Raw genomic sequence first — 25,680 nt, 5'->3', positions numbered from 1 at the left:
AGGTTGTCAAAATAAACCGTAATGAATGTGAATATTGATGACAATATTATAACAAACTTTTTTATGTATTTTAGGTATTAATTTATTAATGAGTTATTAGTCCATTGAAATAATCATGTTAGCGTTCTAATTATTTATTCCACATTCAAATCCATGAAATAATCACAATGATCTTCTTTTTCTCAGCTTTTCCTTGCTTAGGGGTTGTTTTTCCTTACTTTTCTTCGCCATTCATTTTTGTCCATCGTGTCTTCTTTATTTTAAATCTTTCTTTCTCTGCCACACAGTCTCTATCTTTTCGATTTATCTCTATCTCTCTTTCCCTTAACTTCTAATAGATCTAGCCTTCATCCCACATTGTTCTCATTTCTACTTCTGATGTAATCAAACCATCGCAAGACCTCGTTGTTAAATTTTTTTGGGATTGCAGTCACTCCGGCTCTTTCCCTTCCTTCGTTATCTTATCCCTTCTAGTCTTACATAACATCCATCGTAACATTTTCACTTCATCTACCTCCATCTTCTTTTTCTAAGCTCTCTTTACAGGTTACACTTCACCGCCGTACACTAAAGCAGATCTCACCACACTCTCACTTATATATCTTTTTTTCTAGTCCTTCACCGATTTTTTGATAACAGAGTACCTCAATAGAGTACCAGCCTGCATCCTGTGGACAATTTCTTGATCTAGTGTCTCATGTTCCGTTACTTAAGAGCCAAAGTACGTAAATTTTTTTACTCGTCCTTGTTTTTCTCCAAGCAATTTGATGTTTCCAACCACTTCCGTTCCACCCAACCACATATACATACTTCGTTTGCAATTTGCTAAGTCCCCAGCCTTTTTTTAACACCTTAACTTCTCTCCAATACACCTTTGCTTTTCTTCACTAATACGATATCATCGGCAAAGTGTATTGATCAAGAAATCCCTCCCTTTCCTTCTCTTTCAGTACATCCATAGGAAGATTAATAGGTAGGGACTTAGTGAACGAAAACGAAATTTTCTTTTTGTGCGACGTTAACTTTATTTCTATATAGTTTTTACAGTCTTGAATGTCCCCTTTATCTGTAGTGATACCATCACGTTTTCCCCCAATGCATTGGGCCTCCTTTCTTCTTCATATATCCTACCCATCACTTACCACAACACATTAACCCCTTCCTCTCCTAGAACCTTCCAAACCTCCACAGATGTTCCATCAGGTGTTACTGCCTTACCATTCTTCAACCTTTTTAAAGCATCAACAACCTCATCGCTTGGTATTTTCAATATTACATTCTTATTTGGGGTTCCACAATCTTTGTCTCTTCTCTGGTGTTCTTCATTTAGCAACTTTATGAGTTACTCACACCATCTTTTTTTATTTCAACATCAGACCTTAACTCTCTTCCATCCGTACTCTTAATGTAATGCACATGAGTCTAGTCCTTTGAAATATCAATGAAATTATCACAATATGAAAATAAAATAGTTATTGATCAACTATAAAAATAGAAATAACGGTAACCAAATTTTTAAAACTTGTGATTAAAAAATGAGATTATTAGGTCCGATAACCTTAATTTATGATTAGTGTCCTTTTTTTTTAAGATATTTGATAAATCAAGTACTGTAATTTCACCATCTGATAAGATGCAGCTTCGGAAATGTCCACGACTTTCTTGAAATTGAATAAACTCAGTTAACTGAAAATCACTTATTCGATAACTCAGATTCATCTTTATTATGCAAATCGTTTGAAAAGTCATCAAAAGGAACACGAGAAAGAGAGAAAGAATCGAAATCAATATTAAATTAGTTTGATGAACCTTAGAAGCAATCGAGACATCAGAATTCCAAGCATGCACTCGAAACAATCAGATTTACATTTATTGCCCATTTTAACCGTCCCCCTTACATTTCTGCTTGACACGGTGACGGTGAGAGTCGTTCTGAGTTGGTAGATAGGAATGGTATCGGAAGGTTGCGCAGCAAATTTCGCATCACTAATAAATATGAAGTAGAGAGATATTAATCAATAATAAAGTCATAATCGTATTTACATTCTAATTTTTATGAAATCTCAATATCTGATTTGACAATATATTTTTTAGTGGTGGTGTTATTTTGTGAGAAAATCGAATTAATAAACGTAGTGTCTCAAAAGAAGTGGTGCCTTATCAATTGGAAAAAATATTGTTGAAGACATGTAGAGATTTAAAAAGACTGAAAATCCTTCGGAAAATATTCAAAGTATGATTAGGAAAACATCCAATATAAGGAAAAAAAGGTTATACACAACAAACAGTTTATAGATATATTTTATAATAAAATACTAGTCTATAGATTGTCTTAAAGTGATTAGTCTATACAGGGATGCACAACATCGATGCCATACTTCTTTGCAAACTTGTATTAAAATAAACGTCACTTCTACCTACTTAGTCTAATCCATCTTGTGTGTTGAGGGTAGCTTAAGTACTAATGCCCACTAACGACCCTGCCTGGCTTCCTTCTGTCAGTGGTACTCAAACATACATAATATTTGCTACAACATACTTGGGCTAAATTAAAATAAAATAGAAATTACGAAATCGAATAAAATAAAACTAAAATATAAAGAAACATTTTATTTATGTATTGTTCCGTTCAAAAGTTAAGGGGGGAAGGACTTTTAAAAACCGCACTGTATATGTTGGCAGTAACAAAACTTAGAAATATCCGAAAATAAAACTAATAAATAAGTTAAAAATAAAAGAAGTCATTGTATTTAATTTCGTGTGTAAGTAAACGTAATTGTACACCATTATATTTAGTTCCTTTTTCCGTCAATCGCTGTCACATTTAGTTTCTGCTTTACTATCATCATCATCATTACTGTCTTCACTGTCATCATTATCTCCGTTATTTATATTTATAATAATTGGTTCGATATCGTTCAACAAATTGTTAATTTCTCACATTTTTTTTCTGTTGTTATTACGTGGTTTACGTAGTTTTTCCATTTCTCTGGCATAATGACCTGGTACGCTGCTGTAATTAAATTTCACATTTCAGCTTTTTTTAAATTCGCGTTGCATCCAGCTATATACCGTTTCAATTCACTCCAAACCATTTCGATGGGATTGAGTTCACAGTGATAGGGTGGGAGCCTCAGAATCTTCACATTGTGCTTTTTGGCAATATCTTCTATTATGTACCTGTCATATTTTGCACGGTGTCCGATATTTACCGATAATTCATCCAAATACACCATGTTGTATCCTTCTGCACGGTATTAACGAATTGAGCGTAAATAACGATGACGCCACGAGATGATTTCTGGTTTTTCAATCAAAATTGAATTTCTGCCACGTTTTATAAACACAAAATCCATATCACTTAGCAAGCGATATAGCGTGGCCCGTGAAAAGTTGGGCAAAGTTTCTTCGACATTTACAACAGCTAATATGGTGTTTATTGTTGGTGGTATATTGTCACGAAAAAATTGATGAACTATTCTACGAATTTGGCCCCTGACACCTTCATCGTACTTGTTGTCACGAGAATTACCAACCTTTCGCTTCTTGGGCCTGCTCTTTAGAGATTTTAATCCAGCAGGTGATGAATATTCCTGTCGTATGCGAAACAGAGTCTTTTCGCAAACACCACTCATTTGTGACACTTTTCTAATTACACTTGATACAGAATAGTTGTTATCCTGATTAAGATGTTAATTAATAATATTCATTAGTATCTGCTTCTCTGAAATTTCGAGAGCTTTTCCATGTTTCCATTGAATAAGTTCCTCCATTTGTGGTAAAAATTCGGCGTCAAATATAACAGTAGCCAACAACAGAAAATAATAGTAACTCGAATATGTTTACGAGCTCTGAAAAACAAATAAAGACTAATTAAAGCCCTGGATGGATCAAACTTTTAAACATATTTTGTACAAGAATTACTCTAATTGCTTGTGAATTACTGAATAACTTAGAAGAAAGTATTTGCAGTTGATATCAACCAAAATTACAAATTCCTTACACATTATGGCAGTAATTAGCACCGCAGGGACATAAATAACATTTTAAATTTAGCAGTTAGTAGAAATTACCGGAATTATTTTAAACTTTGAAACAAATGTGTATTTAATGCACATTTTATTATACTACTGCTACTAGTAAAAGAGAAAAGTTGATAAGTTACTATTAGAAACAAATAATGTACAGTATTATGTAAAATTATTAGCAAACGATATTTGTAAATTACATAAAATTGTACGTGAGGACTTGTTGAGAACTCCTGGTTTATTCCGTTTATTTTGAAAGATAGACAATAGAGAACACCATCGCTCATTGCATAAAACTGGCAACGTCTTGGCGAAATTCCCATAAGGTTAGCATTGCATATCTTACCCTGTACAGACTAGTCACTTTAAGACAATGAGACAAAGTATAGCATGTTCCGTAATTCACCTGAATATAAAGGGGAAAAAAGTTGTCCTAAACTACATTCCTCCTAGTGATGGGATACAATAAAACGTAATGGGATACTGCAATGGAAGTGTGTTGGAAAAATCTTTTTCCTTTTATATCTGTTGATATACAAAGACCAAATAGCATATCAAATATTAGCACTATGAAGTTGTAAAATGCTCCGAAAGTAAAAACCTAGATTCAAATTCTTTTGAAAATTTCTTCGATTTCGTGAAACCGTTTTAAAATCAAAAAAGTTTCGATTTTCGGGTAAAAACTATCCTAATTTGAACAACATCAAAAGAGTTAAGTAAATATTATGAAATTCATACCTAAGAGCTGTCAGAGGTTAGCGTCAAAAAATAAAATTTATGATCTTAGCAACTAAATATAATCCACCAAAAAGTTTTGATTTTTAATTTTATATAATATAAAATTTGTTATTGTCAATTTTATATGAATTAAGTTCCATAAAGGAGGTATGAAAAGTTTGCTTTTTATTTCAAATAATTATATTATTCTAAATTATACCTATTAATTAACATTCAATTAACCGCTAATTAGTGAACACTATTTTTCGTTAATTTGTTTTTTGCTAATATAAATCAATTTGATGGTCTACCAACACGTGAGTATGCAACATATAATTGATCATGTAAGTAACATGGATTCCCTAAATCCAAGCCGCAAACGGACATTGTCTAAAATGCTAATCGAATAGAAAATTACAGACTTTTGAATGATATAAGGGTATCATTCAGATACGTGGCAATAGGACGATTTCTACTTCAAATGGTCCAGTCAAAATGGTTGCTTCAATATTATTTCCGGTAATATTTTTAATGGCAAAACGTGTGCCTTTACATATTCTGGGTGGGTTTAAATTGCGTAGCAGAATAATTGAAGAACCAATTTCAACTGAATATTGTGTGGTGGCATCCCTGGTATATCCAGAGAATTTAAAAATTCTTTTGGATAATTTACGGCTTCGTCTTCATTAACTATAGTGTCGATTGATTTAAAAGATATCAGATTACCTGGTAACAACTGTTGAATCTGCAAGTTAATTTCATTACCATCAACAATTTTAGTCGCCAAAATTACGCGCTTAATGAGCCAATTATAATTCAAGTAATTATTCAGTATAGCCGGGAAGAGACTTCCCAGTATATATACTGAATATATATATATATATATATATATATATATATATATATATATATATATATATATATATATATATATATATATATATATATATATGCAACACACAATACACAAACATATACTCTACGTAAACACACTTTACACGAACATATAATACAAAAAACAACACATAAAACAGTCAAAGTTAAAAACACCACCCTCAGATCGTTTCAATCATAAGAATGCTATTAACCATAAGATAAGTCAACTTGGCAACAATCAATTTTGAAACGTGACCTAATAACAACAACTTGTCGGTTTTACATTTTCGCAGAATTTTTAAAATAATCTTTTTTTAAAAACGATTTCCGGGGTGTAAATCGAAATATCAAACATTAGTTAGTTAAAAATGTCATTTTCATTACAATCAATTGTGACTCAATCCCGTATAAATATAATATTTAACATAACTTTTATCTTTTGCCATCTTTAACTTCACGGGTTTTTCTATTTCTTAAACGTGAAAGAGTCTTACTATGATTTATATGTCACTTTGACTAATAGCTTATAGATAACATATGTAAGCTTCATGTTTGAAAAGAGGTATGTCGTTGGTGGATGAAAACCTTTATAAAAAATGGATGTTTGTAAATTTTTTAAAAATCACTATTACTAGATACTATGTATACTTCTACAATAAACAAAATTATTATCCATATTAAAGAAAAATTTATTAAATAAAAATGTCGTGAAAATATGATTATATAGCGGGTTTTAAGATCGATAATTTAAACAATTCCAAAGATCTTTACGAGCAGTAATTTTTACCTTTTTATAGCCTAATAAAAATCTACATTTCCCAAAAACATCGCAGTCGGTGAAACTCCAAAGTTGTGTGTCGGGAGAAATATTTTTTCTGCCTTTTTATTTTCTCAATCCCCAATCTACGAGAGTTTTCAGAAATTCCCCCGGGAAAACCTGAGACGACAAAAGTAAATGAACACATTAAAATGTAAGGAAGAAAAAACTTGAAAAAAGCAAAAGTTTCAAATTGAATAGGGCTAAATGTTTTCCTAAGTTTGTAGAAAACATGAACTAAGTCGAAAAAGTTACAGTATAACAAATAGGTGGATAATACCAAGCTAATTTAAAAATACTATTTTTTCGGGGTCAAACACTAGTCTGAAATTTTATCTATGTGTTATTAGATATTGTTCAACGTTGTTAAATTCATTAATGATTAAATTTTAGATTTTATTAAATTTTTAGCAAATTCAAAATTAGCTTTCTCCTTCCAAGACAAATTGCTCGACGTTTAATTTTTTCGTTATTCAAATTCTTACCTCGTTTGATATATAGGCTTCTAATTTAAATTATGATACAATTAGTAGTAATCTTTTTCTGTTTTTTTATACAAACAACCTGTGCGTTGTTTGTATACTGTCATCTGGTCACAAATGAACAGTTATCACTTATTTTCTGACCTAACTTAAAAAACAGCAAATACTTAAATCTAAGGGCTTACCCTATGGCTCATTCTTATTTTATCTATCAATTAATGCACTACAACTAACATGCAATAACTTCACAGCACTATACTCTTTTACACTAAACTGTTACAAATTTATACATTAATCAAATGGTTTTGTCCTTATGAGTCTTCTCTTTAGTTCATTGTTGTCAAGAAGCTGGATTGCTTCGACATTCACATGACTATATAGCCTCTGCTCGTGACGTGCTGCTGTTCTCTTGATTATTTCGATCACATTTCCATACACAGGTCCTGGTGTAGGTTGCTGTTATGGATATACCAAGGAGCATCAACAATGTTTCTCAGTGCTTAGTTTTGAATTCTCTGGATAATATGTAGATTACTAGCTTTGGTACAGCCCCAGAGTTGGCACCCATATACCCATACTGGCCTCATTACTTGCTTGTAGATGGATAATTTATTATGAATTCTTCTTCTTCCTATGCCGTCCCCATTAACGGAGGTTGGCGACCACATTTTTAAAGGCTTCTCTATCTTTTGCAACGTGGAATAATTCGTCTACAGTCATGTTTGTCCAGTCTCGAATATTTCGCAGCCATGACTTCCTCTTTCTACCTATTCCCTTTTTGCCATCGACTCTACCCTGCATGATGACCTGCAGAAGACTATATTTATTATTTCTTAGTATGTGTCCAAGGTATGCAGTCTTGCGTACTTTTATCGTTCTCAACAATTTTTTGTCTCGACCCATTCTTCTCAGCACTTCCTCATTGGTGACCCTGGCAGTCCATGGGATTCTCAACATTCTCCGGTATATCCAAAGTTCAAAGTCTTCAATCTTTTTAACTATTTGCGCTTTTAGTGTCCATGTTTCTACCCCGTACAATAGTTGCGACCAGACGTAACATTCAACAAACCTCAGTCTCAGCGCAATATTCAGATTTTTGTCACAGAACAATTGTTTGAATTTTAAGAACGCTGCCCTTGCCATTTCTATTCGTACCCGGATCTCTTGGTCTGGATCTAATTCTGTGTTGATGTAAGCTCCCAGATATTTATATTTTGTCACTCTCTCTATTTGCTGTCCACCAAGAGTTAGTTGTTCATTATGAATTGATAATGTTGAATTTTTTCCAATCAGCCAATACAATGTCTTATATCTAATATCAAGCTCCCCTCTTTTCTTTTTGACATGGACTTTCCAGCGCAGCTTCGCGTCTAGGGTGATGCCCAAGTATTTTGCTGATGTTGCATAAGGAACTTGGGTATCATTTATTCTAACTGGGAGATTTTCTATTTTTTTATTTGTAAAGTTAATGTGTGCAGATTTAGTCTCATTTATTTTTATTCACCATTTTTTGGTCCAGTTATGTATTTTATTTACTGATAGTTGCAACTTATCAGTCGCTTCTTCACTAGTGTCTCCTATCGCTAGTATGGCTGTATCATCCGCGAAGGTAGCAATAGTGTTTTGTTCTAGCTCTGGAATGTCACACGTATACAATAGGTACTAAGACACCCTCTTGTGGCACGCCTGCTTTGATCTCCTTTAATTGTAGACTTCTTCTTGTTTTACTCTAAAGTATCTATTCGCAATGTATGATTTTAATGTTTCTGAGTACTGTTTAGGCATGGACGTTCTTAGTTTATAGTTTAAACCCTCATGCCAGACTTTATCAAACGCCTGTGCTACGTCCAAGAAGATTGTAGAGCAGAATTTCTTTTCTTCTAATGTTTTTTCTATTATATTCGTTATTCTGTGAACTTGATCTATAGCGGAATATTGAGCAAGAACAGCAAACAACAAGAAAGCTTTATGATCCACACGTAGTAATACACGTAAAATTAAAAGATTTTTTTGCTAAATAGTAACCTTCAACATTGCTTTATACAAATGTAAAGAGTTGTCATTCCGTTTGTGTCATTATGTATGTTTATAAGACACATACCTTATATTCGATAAATTTTTACATTATAGACATACTATGCGGCATATTTATAGATAAGATAGTAAAAATGGAATATATCAATAAAATTGTGTTGTAAGAATCGTGCATCATACGATTTCGTCAAAGTAGATAAACAATATTCTAGTATATGTATGGACATAGGTTAATAAAAAAATAAATATAGCTCATCATCCGTAAATAAAGAATTTCTGGATATTTCTGGCAAAAACACATGAAAAGTTTGCAGTTTGTAGTGCTTTTCTGCATTCTAAACATCAAGTATTACAAATTCCACCGAGAATTAAATGTAGCTGACATGTAATATACTCTGAAGCATGTATTTTTTAGACTAGATATAAAAATGAGATACTTTTAAAAATGTGGAAAAAATTTATAGATCAATACAAAGCACAAATAAAATATAAGATACCTAATCATTTATACAGATTGGTGTATTATTTAATTATTATATAACTGGATCGAGTGAAACACAAATTATAAAATAAATTATTTAATTATGAATGGGAGAACTTGAGAACATGTATTGATTTATTAGCTTATAAGACCTTATGTAGGAAAAAGAAGTGAAAGACTTAAAAAAGATCAATGGGACTAAAAGCATACAGAACAAAAGGAGACAACCTATGAATAGAATAGAAAAAATCGACAAGTATCTCACAATTTCTCTCAACTTTTTTTTGCTATTGTTGTATTTTTATTAATCTAATTTATTGTCTTTATTTATTATCAAAGGTTCTACACTTATAACACTTACAAGTTTATTTAAAGTCTTTATTTGTACAATATAACTAATTTATTTCACACTAATAATTATATAATTTATTTACATTTATTACAATTCGTGCGTTACATTTTAAAAACTCGACGCGATGTTCAAAACTAACTGTCCCTTTAAATAAAATGTCCCATATATATACATATATATATATATATATATATATATATATATATATATATATATATATATATATAAATATATATATATATATATATATATATATATATATATATATATATATGTGCAAACTAATTTCTTTGGTTATGGAAATTTATCCAAATCATGCTGTTCCTAGCGCCTGTCTGCAATACCGACCCCCCTGGCATCCCAATCGGTCCGACCCGCATCTTTACCTGCAGAGGACACGCGTAAATTGTGTGACTGATAACAGTTCATTTGATTACGTAAATACAGACATCAGCCTCTGTTTTCTGAAAGTATGTTGACTTAAATATAGTGATATTCCTAAAAGAAATTCCTTTTAGGATGAAATACGTATAAGCGGATATACAGACGCGCTATACGTAAAATCAAATCTTAACTGTCTTTCCTTTTACTTCGGTATACTCTTTATGAGTACTAGAAACCAATTCGCTAACGATTTTTGCTTAGTTGAGGAGATATGTTATGCTAATTACATCTTTATTAACGTCTGTTCTGCCTTTGCAATATTATTTAAGTTTTAGAAATATAAGAAACAATATAAAGCTTCGCGCTAGCCTACTGTATCGATTACTTTAACATATCTTTTTATTGACGTAATCAACACAACAGTAGCTGCGGACAATACAGGACATCACGATGACCACTACGATCCCTCTGAGGGGCGATGGGTTCAGGGTTGAAGAGAGAGAAAAAAAGAGATTCTATCTCCTGATGCCAACCACAATGTAGCTTCGACTATTTTTTAAAATTTTAAACTATTTGTCCTTGTGTAGTATAGTTTAATGTACAATTTTATGTTTATGACATTCTTTGACTGTTGGATACACCAAAATTGCCAATATTGACGAAATGCCCCTGAAGATGCTCTAGGAAGCGAAAGGACTTGGGCAAGATTTAATTATTAAACTGTGCTCGATATCTGCCTTTTATTTGATGAAAGTTAATTTTGTGTTGTTGCACAGTAGTTCTATCGCAACATTGGGCAGATACTAATTGTTGTTTTTTTCCATCAGACTGGGCCCGGATCTTAGTATTCTTATTTGTGTAACCGTGTTGATAATGGTCAGTGCGTTTATTATCTTCCATTAGGCAAACTTATCCACAGCCCACTTGTGATAGCTGTTTATATGATTTTATTGACGAAACACGCAACGAACGCAGAATCTCTAGAATAAAGAAGATTATTTTTTATTTTACGCTGTATTTTTAAGATTTGGAGCAGTACGTTTTACAAGATAGGTGATCTCAGAATTGCATAGATCAAAGAAAAGATGTTTTTCTCCGTTTTATCGATTATAAGAAAGCATTCGATGATAATATATCTACAAGAATTAAAATTGGATGCTAAGGATATGAGGTATCGCCAATCTGTATTGAAACCAGGCTGCAATAGTATGTATTCAAAATTTGGACGAGATACAAGATTTCTTAATAAAAAAAGGTAGTAAAGGAAGGTTTTAAACTTTCTCCAATGTTGTTTAACTTATACATAGAAAAAGTTTTAGCAGAAGCAATGACAGACTCTAATAAGGGTATTTGAGTAAATATCTTATTCTATAATATATTAGGTATGCCGATGACAAAGCGATAGTGAGATAACTACAAAGATTTTTATTGTCTTTTAAATGATTATTTTTGCCAGTGAAGCTTTGGTTTCGAAAATCAATATCAAGATGGCAAACACAATGATGATAGGTAAAAACAATTATCCAAATGCAAAATTATCTGAGCTGAAGAAGAAATTAAGCAGTCAAGTATTTTAAATACTTGAGTTTTCTGCTAAGCGATAGTTAAGATCCTGAGACTAAAATAAAGAACAAGCCAGAAATGCTTTTTTGGAACTTCGTAAATTTCTGACTGATCGCAATTTGGATTTCAACCTGAGATACAAGATGTTACATCATCAAGTTTGGCCTTTTCTGATGTATGAAGTGGCAGCACGGACGTTTAAAGCCAGATCCATTACCAAACTTCAAATTTTTGAAATGTTGTGCTTGCGCCGAATGCTTAGAATATCATGAAAGGACAGCGTCAGAAATGAAGAAGTATTAAGAAGGCCTCCAGGATAGGGAACTTTTTGATTATGTAAAAAGAAAGAAGACTAGATAGAAAGATAGATGGTAAAAGCGGTCTAGGACGTAAAAAGATGTCATGGCTGCGTAATATTCGCTAGTGGACAGGAGTTATGAAATACTTTGCAACGCTGTTAAAAATAGAACAATGTATTCCTGACTATTGAACATCTCAGCCGACAAGACAATGTACGGTGGACGCCAACGGAGAAATTATCTGCGTCTTAAGAAAAAGAAGAACACATAATTTTTTTAATTACACAAAGAATATTTTAAATCCATCATTTCTTAAATCCAGAAAATAAAAAAATTAAGAAAGAATATTTCCGTCTTATTCTTATATGTTGATATGTAAACAATTTTATCTTTTAGATACCAAAACCGTTATTTATAAAAAAAAATGAATTCTACATAACCGTAATTATTACTCAAATAAAATTTTAATACTTTTTAAATCTGTAAATATGTTATAACGGAAGCTTTATTTCCAACCCTTTATTTTTTTAGTATTCACCTTAATGGTGAAATGTTTATCCAACAGATGCTACGCAGCCTAAACATTTTAAACAAACAGAAACAGGTGGACAACGTGCGGTTTCACATATAAATTCTCCAAGTGGATAAACAATGGGATGGACTTTAAATTAATCAATATCCAGAACTGGCAGATCCGAAAATGTTTTTCCTTTTTATTTTGTTGTTATTATTATCAAAATTAATTAATAATTTTTGATACTTATCTGGTGTAATGCATTTTTAAACGGACTTTCATCCCAGTTATTTAGTATTCAAGTAAACAAGCTTCTTTTCATTTTACAATTTAGTGGTGAATATTCCTTGTCATTTAAAATCGAAAATTGTTAGAAAACTATATAGTAACACATACTAATATACATTACTACACATTTTGACACGTTTCACCAGAATCTGAAGGGCCTTTTGTATCTTTCATGTCGGTCAATAAAATCTAATTTTAGTATGGCAAATATTGCCATCAAATGCAAGTTAATCCTTGGTCACAAACAATAACGTTCTTTGCCGCTAGAAGAAACAAACTAGAAGAAAGGTGAAGGATTGGAGTTGGGGTATACGGAGGGAAACCAAGGCTAAGCCGTAATCTAGGTAATCACCCTACTATCTTTCAAGCAAAAATAAAATCTATGCGATAGAAACTAACTAAGCACAAGAAACTGCAGAAGTAAATCTCTAAAAATTATTTCTGATAGTCAGGCAGCATTATAGGCACTGGAATCGAATCGGATTGACCCCAAATTAGTTTGTAACTGTCTTCGATTCAGATCGGAAAAATAACAAAGTAAGTTTATTCTGGGTGCCTGGTTATATTGATATTGACTGGAACGAAAAATACGACTTACTTGCCAAGTGGGGAATAAAACAAAAATTCATAGACCCAAAGCCTTTCATTAGCTTAGGAAGAAGCAAAGGAATTTATCGGACTGGGTGGAACGAATAAAACGTAACCACTGATACGACCAAATGGATCATAAACACTTAAAGGAAGAGACCCAAAGATCTAAAAGATATGAACAGGAGAGATCTACGCATTATCGTAGGTATCCTAACACAAAACTGTCGCCTCAAGGGACACATGAACAAAATCTGACTGGCAGAAAGTGTGAATTGCAGATTTTGTCAGCCTTACGAATTAAGCAGATTTCTGCCTAAGTCGTAGGGCTCGAGTTTCATTACCAAATCGAGCCCTACGACTTTGTAGAATGGTCTCTTCAGATCATAATAGACTTTGTTAAAAATACTGGGTTGAACAGAAAACTTTAACCTAGGAATAAGCCACAATAGAGGTCTAGTGGAAAGGTGGCAAAACACCCACTCATATTGAACCTAACCTAACTTAACACTTACCTAGAGAAATAGATATAGCCAACAATGAATCAATAAATTAATACCTAAATGTTCTGACATATGATCAAACCACTAACTACTCGTTGTGCAAATGTACAAAAGGAATAAATAGACCAACGCGACAGATTCCGAGTATTAGAAAATGAGATGTAATATGGGCAAAGCAAATTTGTAAGGTTCTTACTTAGAAAATATATTAAAAAATTATAAAAGGCAAATCATGAATGTGTTGCTTGTGTGAGTCCATTTCAAAAGGTAAAAGAAATAATAAATTAGACTTACTCACATTTAATTTAATTTAACTATCCAGACGACCGGTTTCGCTTTCTATAAAATGCAAAGCATCTTTAGGTCTCGATACAAAGTTAAATAAATGCTGAAATAATAAACCCATATTAGGGTGTTATCTAATAAAGATAAACAAAGATAGATGATATAAATTACAGTAATTATGCCAATATTACATGTCTGTGGTTTATCAAAATGAATAAAATGTTTAAGCAAACAAGGTAAGACCCACAAATTGGTAAATAGTCTATTAAACTGTAATGAATTAATAAATTAACAAATAAATAAAACATTACTTACATGCCGGTACTCTATTAATTGATGATTGAAAGAACATGGTTCAAACTATCCTGTATTGTTGTTTGGAGAACTCAAGTCTGCTATTGTAATTGTTTGACAGTAAACGGGGAAGTTCTTGAGGGGACAGATTTTATCCAATGAAGTAGAGATAGGTGTAATGTAATTGTTTGTTTGATGAAAGTAATGTTCTATACCATTGAGTTATTTAAAAGTTATTTATATTTATTCTGGAGATATATTTATGAAATATGTATTATTTATTGAGATTTTATTTAGAAGGTGACTGTTGTGAGACAATGAATGTGATTAGATGTACAAATTGTGTGGGTGTGCAATTCTATTAACCTGTAAATATCAAATTTCTTTGATAAAGTATTGCTGTAATATATGGCAAATAGTTGTAAAGTCCAATAATTAAAGTTAAAAGATTAAAATTAAAATTGAGGACACTTTAAGACACACAGAAAACACACAGAAAACACTTAAAAAGGGGACGAAACAGACATTAAATTTAAAAAGGGGGAGGATTTGGAGCACTACATCTCTTACTTGGAGACAATGAGTTTTTTTATGTTATTTATTAGATTTTTAGAGGTAAATTTGACAAATGTAGGTTAAAGTGTGACAGTTCTTCTTCTATTTTAAATGCTGTAAGTTAAGTTATCCAGTTTTATGAAATAAGCTGAAAATAATAAATGTATCTAAAATTTTTTAATTTTACATATCACAGTTGGTTGATGTGTTAATATTGGCATACTTTAACAAACTTTAAATAATTAAATTTCAATGTAACAATATGAATAATTGAAATACATCTTCTATGATAACTAACTCTGCTTAGTCAAAATTACAGAACAAACTTAAGTGATTATTTGGTAATTAGATTAAATTAAATTAAATATGTACATTTGTAATAAAAATGTATAACAAAGTTACAAACTTTCTTTGAAATAATTGTTGGTGTGAGTTATCTGTCATGGTGTGTATAAATGTTTTTAATTTTTTTTTTTTAATATTTTTTTTAATATTTTTAAAGCCTAAAACGATGATGATGGGAGTACTAAATGCGATGTGAACAATACTGATCAAGGAATAATAAAGCCTACTACCACTAAGAAGTAAACAGAAAGTAAAAAAGTAAATAAAAACAATATCAATTCAAAAAAAAGATTCGAAAGTTGACTTAACAACTGGTGAAATACCACAACTATTACCTTTATACTTTACTTTATTTTACTTAATCAGTAGACCCAGTTGCTTCCTGCCAAGTCTTACCCTTACTCTACAGTATCTGCGAGATGTCACTGTTCCATTCTTTAATGAGTCTTCCTCTTCTATTCTTCCCTATTGGTTTGGCGTCCCACACTCTTTTTACTTGTCTATTATTGTCTATCCGGGTTGGATGTCCGAACCATGCCAGTTTTTTCTCCTTGGTTGAGTCGAGTATCTTTACTCCGATCGTTTTTGTGAGGTATTTCATCTCTGCGCCTGAATTATGCTCTGATGTCTTTTGTTTAATATCCAATTTTCTGCTCCATATGTCACTGTAGGTCTATATATTGTTTTGTATATTGTCATCTTGGTCTTTGTTGATATTTCTTTGTTATTAAGGAATCCTCCATACTTGGAGTAGTTTTCCTGTGTTTTCCATTCTGTTGTTAAGATTGTCCTCGATGTCTCCTTTGTTGTTGATTACTATTTCCAAGTATTTGTATGAATTTGTCTGTATTATTTTTGGTTGGTCTATCATTACTTCTATTTGATCGTCCGTCCCTTGTTTCCTTGATATTTTCATTATCTGAGTCTTCTCTTTGTTTACGTTTAAGATGTATTTGCTTGCTTCTAGATTCCATTTCTCGAAGTTGTATTCCAGTTTTTCGGCAGTTTCCGCAATTAATACTATGTCGTCTGCAAATATACACATCTTACCGTTTATCATATGCATTCTGTTTCAACCGATGCAGTATTTCTTGAATGTTTTCTTACATTCTTTCACTATCTCATCTATTACAACCTAGATAGACCATCCCAAAATTCACAAACCTTAAAAATGTAGTATTCAGGTTACAATATGTACAATCAAAAAGGCATAATTAAGAATATCGTTTTAATAAAAATGTTCAACGAGTAGCAGAATTATTTATTGTTTTTTGTCAAGAAAACTTTCGCTTCCTTCGTCAATACTCCAGTAAATGACCGTTTTGGAGCGGAATTTTCCTTGTCACGACGGACTTGTTAAAAAATTTGGATTTAGAATACTCTTACCCTTTACCTTACTTTTGAACTTGAGCTTAGTTAATTTTACATGGGAAGTTAAAGCCACCCTTTTTCGGGGGTGGTTCAAAAACATACGTATAAAATTAGTTTGGAAATCGATAAACTGACTAATTCTTAGCAACTTTTATTTTAAAGAGTTTTTTACTGATTTAATACTTTTTGAGTTATTTGCGAGTGAAAATTTTTATTTTTCAAAATAAAAACCATGTTTTTAGAAGGTTTTATACAAATGACTTAAAAAGTAAGTATTTATCAAAAAATGTATAACCGTGAAAATCGAAAAAATTTCAATGCCACTTCCATATCACCAGTCTACGGTACTACTTACATCAGCGATCCATGGTCAAATATACCCGATAGTTTTTATTACAACCAAGTACAACCAAGAAAAGATTATCCTTCCTTCCTTCATCCTTCCTCTCAATTTACTCACGTCCGCCAATACACTAGGTAAAGGTGTAATTGTATCGTGCCCAGGCCTTAATGCAAGTTGTGTGTCTAAATAGAACTATTTCAAACGATCGACTGGGGGAACTACTGGGTACACAAATCAACAAATAATTTTGTATATCCTTTAGTTCCTTGAGGACTTGATGCTGTATAACTTGTAAACAGCGAAACCGGTCGCCAAATCTTTCTCTTAAGAGCGTAGGCGCAAAATTTCAGGCTAATGCTTTTTAAATGCATTCATTTTTTTCGAATCCTGAGAAAACTAACAAATATTTTTGAAAAATTTAAACGCAGAATAAAAGATTACCGAGGGCCGAAAGTCCCTTAGAATAAACCAAAAGTTTTTTTGAATGAGATATTTGAAATTCAAAATCACACTAAATTTTTTTCTTTTTTTTACCCCTGTAACTTATTAAAATATACATTATAGAAGTTTTCAGGGACTTTCGGCTCTCAGTAATATTGTATTCTTTCATTCTGCGTTTAAATTTTTCAAAAATACTTATAAGTTTTCTCAGGATTCGAAAAAAATGAATGCATTTAACAAGCATTGGCCCGAAATTTTGCACCTACGCTCAACTTAACTCAGATTATGAGTATAAGACCCTAGTTCCTAACATTTATGGATTTTGTATTAGTTTTCTGTCCACCTTGTATTGTTGTGCTGCTTGTTAATTTTTTCCAAGATTTTGTGACTTACTAAGTTACAGATGTGAACCTAAGAAGGATTCCCGAGTTGTTGTTGGTAATTTAGGTATTTAATTTATATTTTTTAGCATATCTCTTGCTGCAGGTATAATCAAGTTAATTTTGCAAACGTAAAATTACCATCAAAATTACCTTTGCTGGTAATACGATGATTTCCCATCGGTAAGCAAATCGCATCCGGCACTATCGTATCGAATAAAGCGGCAGAACCAGTAACGCTCATCATAGCGTGCCGTGAGTTATTCGAAGCTCCAATTAAGGATAATTTTATAGCCCTTGGTCTATAGGGCGTTGGGTCGAATGGGCCGTTAGCCAAGTCGAAAGGGAATTTGGATTTCCGGCTGGAGTAATCGAAGGTCGATTTATAAATATATTTATAAAGGAGTTAGTAGTAACACGCGAAACGGTACTAATGGCGGGAAATTACTTTTATGGGGACATTTTATTGTTACTTATTGTTTTCGATTTGTGTTCTGTTGTTTTATGTCCTTGTAAGGAGAAAATAAAACAGGACGCCATTTTAAGTATCACAGATTCAGACACAGTTCATTAAATCTTTTGTTGAAATCTCATAAATACAAAATAAACTCTTTATTTTACCATCTGACTTCTATATTAGAATGATAAATATCATTTATTACTTTTACACGACAACGTCTCATCTATGATCTACATCAATGAATCCATAGATTTTTGCAAAACCGAGGTTTTGAAATACCGGATAATGTATTCAATCTATTTTTTCATAAAACTGAAATATTTGTGAGACGTATGTGATACATTGGAACCATAAATATGTATTCGAAATATTGTAACAAATCGTAGCTATTTTGAAGAAGATTACGAAATTAATGAAACAAATGCAGTTGTAGATATAAAAAATTGATAAATTCAATATTTACGGGAGAGCTAGTGCATAGCACTAGAAAAATATTAGGGACAAAACGCAAAAATTAGAGACTTGCAACAATAAAAGAACTGTTTAATGATGACGAAAGTGCAATAACCAAACGATCCAAACAAAACTGGACTATATATTACAGTCAGAAATAGGAACTGCGATACATCTAATCAAAAATGGAAAGCACCTTTTTCTTCTACAAGTTTCGCTTATATCGGAGATTGGAAATCATTATGACAATTGTCAGAATGAATTGTGTTTCAAGTATTCAAATTTCCTGATTTTTATAGAATTTAAAACTTCGCATTGTTTTTCTAGTTGTTCGAGAACTTGTGTATTTGTTTTGCAATCCATCCATGATATTTTCAGAATACGCCGGAAACACCACATTTCAAATGCTTCTAGGTTTTTAATGTTGGATTGTTTAAGTGTCCAGGCCTTTACCCCATAAAAAAGTATGGAGAAAATTTAATATCGAAGCCTACTTACCCGCAGTGTTATCTTGATATTGCGATTTCAAAAAAAATTTTTTCATTCTGTTAAAGATTGACTGTACAATTTCAATGCGGCATCTTACTTCTTTTGTTTGATCAGTATCTTCTGTGATCCATGCTCCAAGGTATTTGTACAAAGATATTTCGGAATTATCTAGGATTAGCTTAACTTTAATGTTTTGAGCTTGCGCAAATACTATGAAGTTTTCTTCGAATTTATTTTTAGTCCATGATCTTTGCAATGTATATTTAGTTTTTGAGCGAGGTGTTGCAGTTCTTTTAGTGTTCTCGCCAGAACGACGATATCGTCGGCATATTATTAAGTAGCTCACGCGGACGCTAATATTCTTAGATGACTTTACTATGTAAATTAAACAACAATGGTAATAAAATACACCTTTGGTGCCCCACGGCAAATCTCGATATCCTCAGTCACTTCATTTTTAACTTTTACTTTTGCTGTTTGATTCCAATAGAGGTTACAAATAATTTTAATATCTCTACTGTCTATTGTTTTATTTAACAAAATTTCTTTGTGCCGATTATGCAGCATTGTGTTAAATGCCTTCTCAAAATCAATCAAATAGCCATATACTTCCTGATTCATATCTAGGAATATCTGCGAAAGAACACACATTGCATGCCGTGTTCCCAGCCCTCTTCTAAATCACCTTTGTGTATTACTTATGTCTTCATCTAATTTCTTATGTGTTCTATTGTAAATTACTTTTAAAAATAATTTTAAGGCATGACTCATTAAGGCTATGGTGCGATATTCATTGCACTTCTTTGCATTGGTTTTTTGAGAAGCAGTGGATTGGAACCATTCTTTCGGAGTCATACTTGTTCTATATATGGTATTGAATAGATCCAAAAGAAGGTCACTAGCTACTGTATCCACAATTTTGAGTTATTCGATGGGAACTTCATTAGGTCCGGGAGATACCACTTTTAGCTTCTTTCATTGCATATTCGATTTCTTTTCGTATAATGTCAGACTCAGTAAAATCTTTAAATTCTTTTGGTGCTTCTCTTGTCTCTTTGTCTTCAAAAAGCTGTGCTATATACTGTGTCATCTCTGTATTTTTTGGTTTATGTCCTAAGTCCACCACTTTTAACTCTTAGTTGCCTAGTGTGAAGTGTTTTTCTTATTCGTGTTAGCTTTCTAATTTCATGCATATTGAAAAAGTCATATTTTTTCTCAATGTCTACCAGTTCTTGACAATGCTGATTTTCTCTTTAGCTTCTTTAATTTCATTTTAATTAATCGATCTGTTTTATTATATTAAATTGGATTTTTTTTCTTAAATGATTTTTTTTTTCAGTCATTAATAGAAGTATTTAAATTACATACTACATTATACATATATGTATATATATATATATATATATATATATATACATTTGTTTTTCTCTTTTCTTTATACTAAAAACAAATAGTTTTTGTTTCATATTGTTTCCTTATTATTATTATTGTTTTTTAAGTTAGGAAATACCTATTTATTTACCTTCTTATATTAAATAGCATTCTAGAAACAACAACAAATATAAAAATATATTAAAAACTAGTAACAGTAATAGGAAATGACAATAAATATCAAATATTTAAGATTATGACATATGTGTAGTACAAGAGTTGTAGAAGAAAAAGAATCTTCTAGATTTCCCGTAAAGATAAGAAAAAATATAATATACGTATAAAAAGTGATGTAGAATATTATACAAAGATAGCAAGCTTGCACATAATGAAATAGTGGTATTGTTTAATTAATTAATGAATAATTATCTATGAATAACTACGGTTGTTAAAAGGAATCAGATTCAAGAAAATATTTTTTAAATGGTTGGCTATGGTTTTAGATACATTAAAAATATTATAACTTACCTCACTGTCGTTGCTGTGCAATTTGAGGACGTATCCAGGCAACAGGTCTTTTCTAGCGTTGACATCTTCGAGCGCGAGATGGGCGGCAGGCATGCACGCTTGACCGCCCTGCCAACCGCCTTCACCAGCAATTGGGAAAATGCCGCCGATGTGCAAGACGTTGCCTCCATCACTGAAATCACCTGCCGCGTTTTTCGATGATTGAAATGATGACCGTTTTCCGCCCCCGAACTCGATACACACGAAGATAAGAGAAAGAAGAAGCTTTATTGGCGCGTTTTCGAAGCATCGTGGCGATGGTAAGTACTGAAAAGAAAAAACAAAAATATATTAGCTAAAATCATCTTGACCACATTAGTAGATTTACAAAGCTCATTACTGAACAAGTTGCTTTTAGTAGTACAAACTTTAAGTTCGCCATGCCAGGATATCATGACATCAAGGGAAGCTTAACGATATATAATTTAAACATGTTTTTAAAAATTATTATTTCAAAGTGGTTTTATTAGACGCAAAGAAACTTTGTGTCTTGTAATAAACTTTAAAATATCAGATTTTTTTATGTTACTCTCTGAGTAATTAAATGAAATTATACGTAATGGATATTGATTCCGGTCCTGTAGATGTAGCGAATAAAAGCTGATCGGAAAAGCTAATAATGTTCTCAGGTTTCATTTTATCGAAAGAAAACTTGTTGGTAAACAGTCGTTCATCAATTTTATTATTCTATCAGCCAAAAAGCCAATAACTGGAAAACTAACTTGTTATTTTAGAGGAAAATGATTTTATATTATAAAAAACAAACACTGCGAACGAATGAAAAGAAAAGTTTAGATGAACGGATTATATAACTTGTAAAACTTTTATATAAAAGATGTTTGCTTCCGAGCTGTGGTCAGGATATTCACCTAAAGAGTCAGCGACTGAAAATAAAGCTCTAAAGTTCTAAATTTCAGTAAACATTGGGTTGATAGGAATAAACCAATATATTTTGTGGTCGGAAAAAGTTTTGTTTTCGATATGGAGTAGGTAGGTATTATAAAATAAAGTAAATATGACTATATATGGTCTTTGTTAGTCTTTCAATATGCAGAGTATTAATCAAAGACTCCCACTTGGCACATATTAATAATAAATCTCATTAAAAAAATTGTTATTGTATAGAATGTTAAATATATATATATATATATATATATATATATAGATATATATATATATATATATATATATATATATATATATAGATATATATATATATATATATATATATATATATACACTTCTCCAACTTCAATAATACAATTTTATTTGTAAACAGGCAAAGAATGAAAAATAAAACTTCACCAGATTTATTCTACTACATTTTATTAGTAATTATAACAATTTGTCTACTCATCAGAAAATGTTGAAGTACAGGAGAAAAAAAAATAAAACGGAAAATTCTAAAAAAATAATAATAATAAAAGTAAACTAAAATATGAAAAAAGTCTTAATAACGAGTGTTTCCACCTCTTCTACGTATAACAGCCTCACATCGTTGGGCATACTTAAAATTAATTGCCGTATTTCAATTTGGTTTAGTTCTCTCCAAATCTGGATCAGCCTCTCTCCCACTTCCTGTAAGTTGTTTGGTTGGATCGGTGTCGCTCTTAATCGCCTACCAAGGATATCGCAGAGATTTTCAAGCAGATTTAAATCCGGACTATGTGCTGTCCATTCCATAGTGTTAATTTCTAACTCTTCTAGATAATTTCTGACGATCTGTGCAGCGTGAGGTCTGGCATTATCTTGCATTAGTAAGAAATTTTCACCGATATAAGGAGCGAATGGTACTACATGTTGCTCCAATATGTACTTTTCAGCTGTAACAGTTTCCAATTTGTATGACACCCAGGTCCGTACGTGCGGTCAAAGAAATACCACCCCACACCATAACGGATCCTCCACCAAAAAATGTGGTGTGTGAGAAATTACACTGAGTATATCGTTCGTTGGGTCATCGGAACACACGAACACGTATGTCGTTATTGTACAAACAAAACCGGGATTCATCAGTAAATAGCACTCGTTCCCAATCAGCTCCTAACCAATTAACGTGTTCTCTGGCAAAATGTAGTCTCCCTCTTCGATGCTCTGCAGTTAATAAAGGACCTCGGGCGGCAATCCTAGGTGTTAAGTTGTATTATTTGTAGACTTCGATGTGTTACAAAACGTTGTCGAAGAGCAGAAATTCTTAAAAATCAAAATTGAATAGGGGTAGTTACCCGGTTTCGTCCTTACGCTGGTCTGCGAGTATGATCCCCTGTTTCGAGGAATCTTTCTAACACCCGTGAGACGGATGTGTGGGACATATTAAACCGACGACCAATTCTTCGGTAACTCCAACCTTCTTCCGATAGTATCACTGCTTGGGTACAATAATTTCGGGTTAAATTACGTGATTGACGCTCCATAATAAAGACAATTAATATTAATCAACAATTAAACAGTAGCCGAATAAAATTACTTACAACACTTTGAAATTAGTATATTTAAACAATTAGTACGTTTTTTGCTTCTTTTTGTTTTGTTGCAAAAAAAACTATAGCGATAAAACACAGTCAATAAATATAGAGTGTACGAATAGCATATACAAGGGGCTTGCAAAATATAACATTACAATGGAAATTTTTAGTAATGCTAATAAAATATTTTAATATTTCAAAGTGGTGCGTTAATTTCTTGGAGAAGTGTATATAGCCATTTATAGGGTGGAAAATCCAGTAACCGGTATATGTTTCAAAGACCGATTATTGTATAAAGTAGACACCTTTTAAAATATTCTTTTGTATTAGTTTCTTAAAAATACATAACACAATTTTTGGAAAGTGTAAAATTAAGTTGTGGTTATAAAGGTATAAGAAATTTTATTTATTCTTGGAACTCCAGAAAGAACAAGCAAATACGAAAGTTTAAAAATTTCTTTAGAACTACAAAGAGGTTGAATTTGGTAAATTAAATGGTATGCTTGAACGTTTTTTGATTGGATGAAAAATAATGATGGAAGGGGAGAACGAGCCGATGTCTGGAATGAATAAATAGATTTTGGGGAGATGTGTTTTTTCAATCAAAAGGAGAAGTCCAGTTTTGAAGACCGTATGTTGGAAAAGTACGCAGGTTGTTATAAAAGTTACAAGTGTTATTAGCAGAATAGTGGAACGGGTGATAGACCAAGTAGAAAGGTTCTTTTGAAAACTCCTTGGAGTCTAAAGTGTCCAGTTGTGTAAGTAACGAGGAAAAGTTTGTTTGAATTTGTGGCACCGAGTCGATAAAAGAGATCCTTGCTGAGAAGGATGCAAACAGTAATAAGAGCTAGAGGAGCGAATATTCCTTACTTATCAAGCACTCATCATCAGTTAAAAAGATTTGTTTAAGCAATTTAAATTAGCATTTAAGTTTGGAGTAAAATAACCTTATTTACCTAATATTAAGCATTATTTGTTTAGCAAAAACTAACAAGCAAAAACTTGTTTATTCAACATTGTTCAAATAAACTTTTCTTCGCAATAAACGACTATTTATTTAATATTGTTTTATTTTGAGGCTGGAGTCATTAATTATAAGGGCGAGATAATTGAAACTCTTGGCTAATATCGAGCTTTCGAAAAATGTATTTGCTTTTTCAGGATAAGCTAAAATAAATTTAAATTAATTTTTTAGTAATAAAATGAAATAAAAACGAAAGAACATTGTCATAAACAATTACAACATGAGGTTAGTCCATAAAATTTTTTACATTATCATAAAATATTGAGTTGTAAGTTATTAATCTACTAACAAATACATTGTTTTAATTTTTGTTGCAAGATTCCACAATGTTCGGTGCTGATATGCGGTAACCTCTCATTGAATTTGCATGATCGAATGTACTGGATTCTAGCGGTCGTTATACTATAACTCAGCATATGCACTACAGTTTAACGATTTGTGGTTCGTGTAATTGTATCATAATTGTTTTGTGAAACATTTATTATCTCAAAGTTAATTTTAAAATTATTTTTGCTACACCTTTCCTTATCAATAATTATATTATGAAGAACACCTGCTTTATCTAGATGGCATTATATTTCTTTTTTGAGGTTCCTCCATTTGGAAGAGAGTTTGAAACACATTCATTATATCTTTTTGCTCACTGAGGTTACGTCTAGAGTAGGTTCTCATTAAGTACATCTTTAAAGAATAGGCTTCATCGCTCAAGAGCACATATGGAATTGTAATATCGATATTTGGAATAGTTTGATCCTCTGGTATGCAACATTTTTATTTTCGAATTGTTATTTTAAACTGCTGCCAGCACAAATCCCAGTCGATATGTAGATATTGTTAGAAGTTCAAAGAAAATCAAATGGACCTACTTCGAATTGATACTGTTTTTAAGATATATTAACTGCAAGACTATC

General features: G+C 31.8%; 1 protein-coding gene across 1 annotated transcript in view; it reads right to left on the bottom strand.

Annotated features, from left to right (window-relative positions):
* Positions 1 to 25,680, bottom strand: part of GABA-B-R1 (gamma-aminobutyric acid type B receptor subunit 1) — an 881,512-nt gene that overhangs the window by 493,029 nt on the left and 362,803 nt on the right. Inside the window, exon 2 of the mRNA XM_072537020.1 lies at positions 21,242 to 21,547. Coding sequence (XP_072393121.1) covers positions 21,242 to 21,547 — 306 coding nt within the window. The remainder of the gene's footprint in view (positions 1 to 21,241; positions 21,548 to 25,680) is intronic.

This window comes from Diabrotica undecimpunctata, chromosome 7, assembly GCF_040954645.1.
Source record: "Diabrotica undecimpunctata isolate CICGRU chromosome 7, icDiaUnde3, whole genome shotgun sequence".
NCBI lineage: Eukaryota > Metazoa > Arthropoda > Insecta > Coleoptera > Chrysomelidae > Diabrotica > Diabrotica undecimpunctata.
Note: the sequence above shows the minus strand (reverse complement) of the source record. Positions and strands in the feature narration are given on the sequence as shown.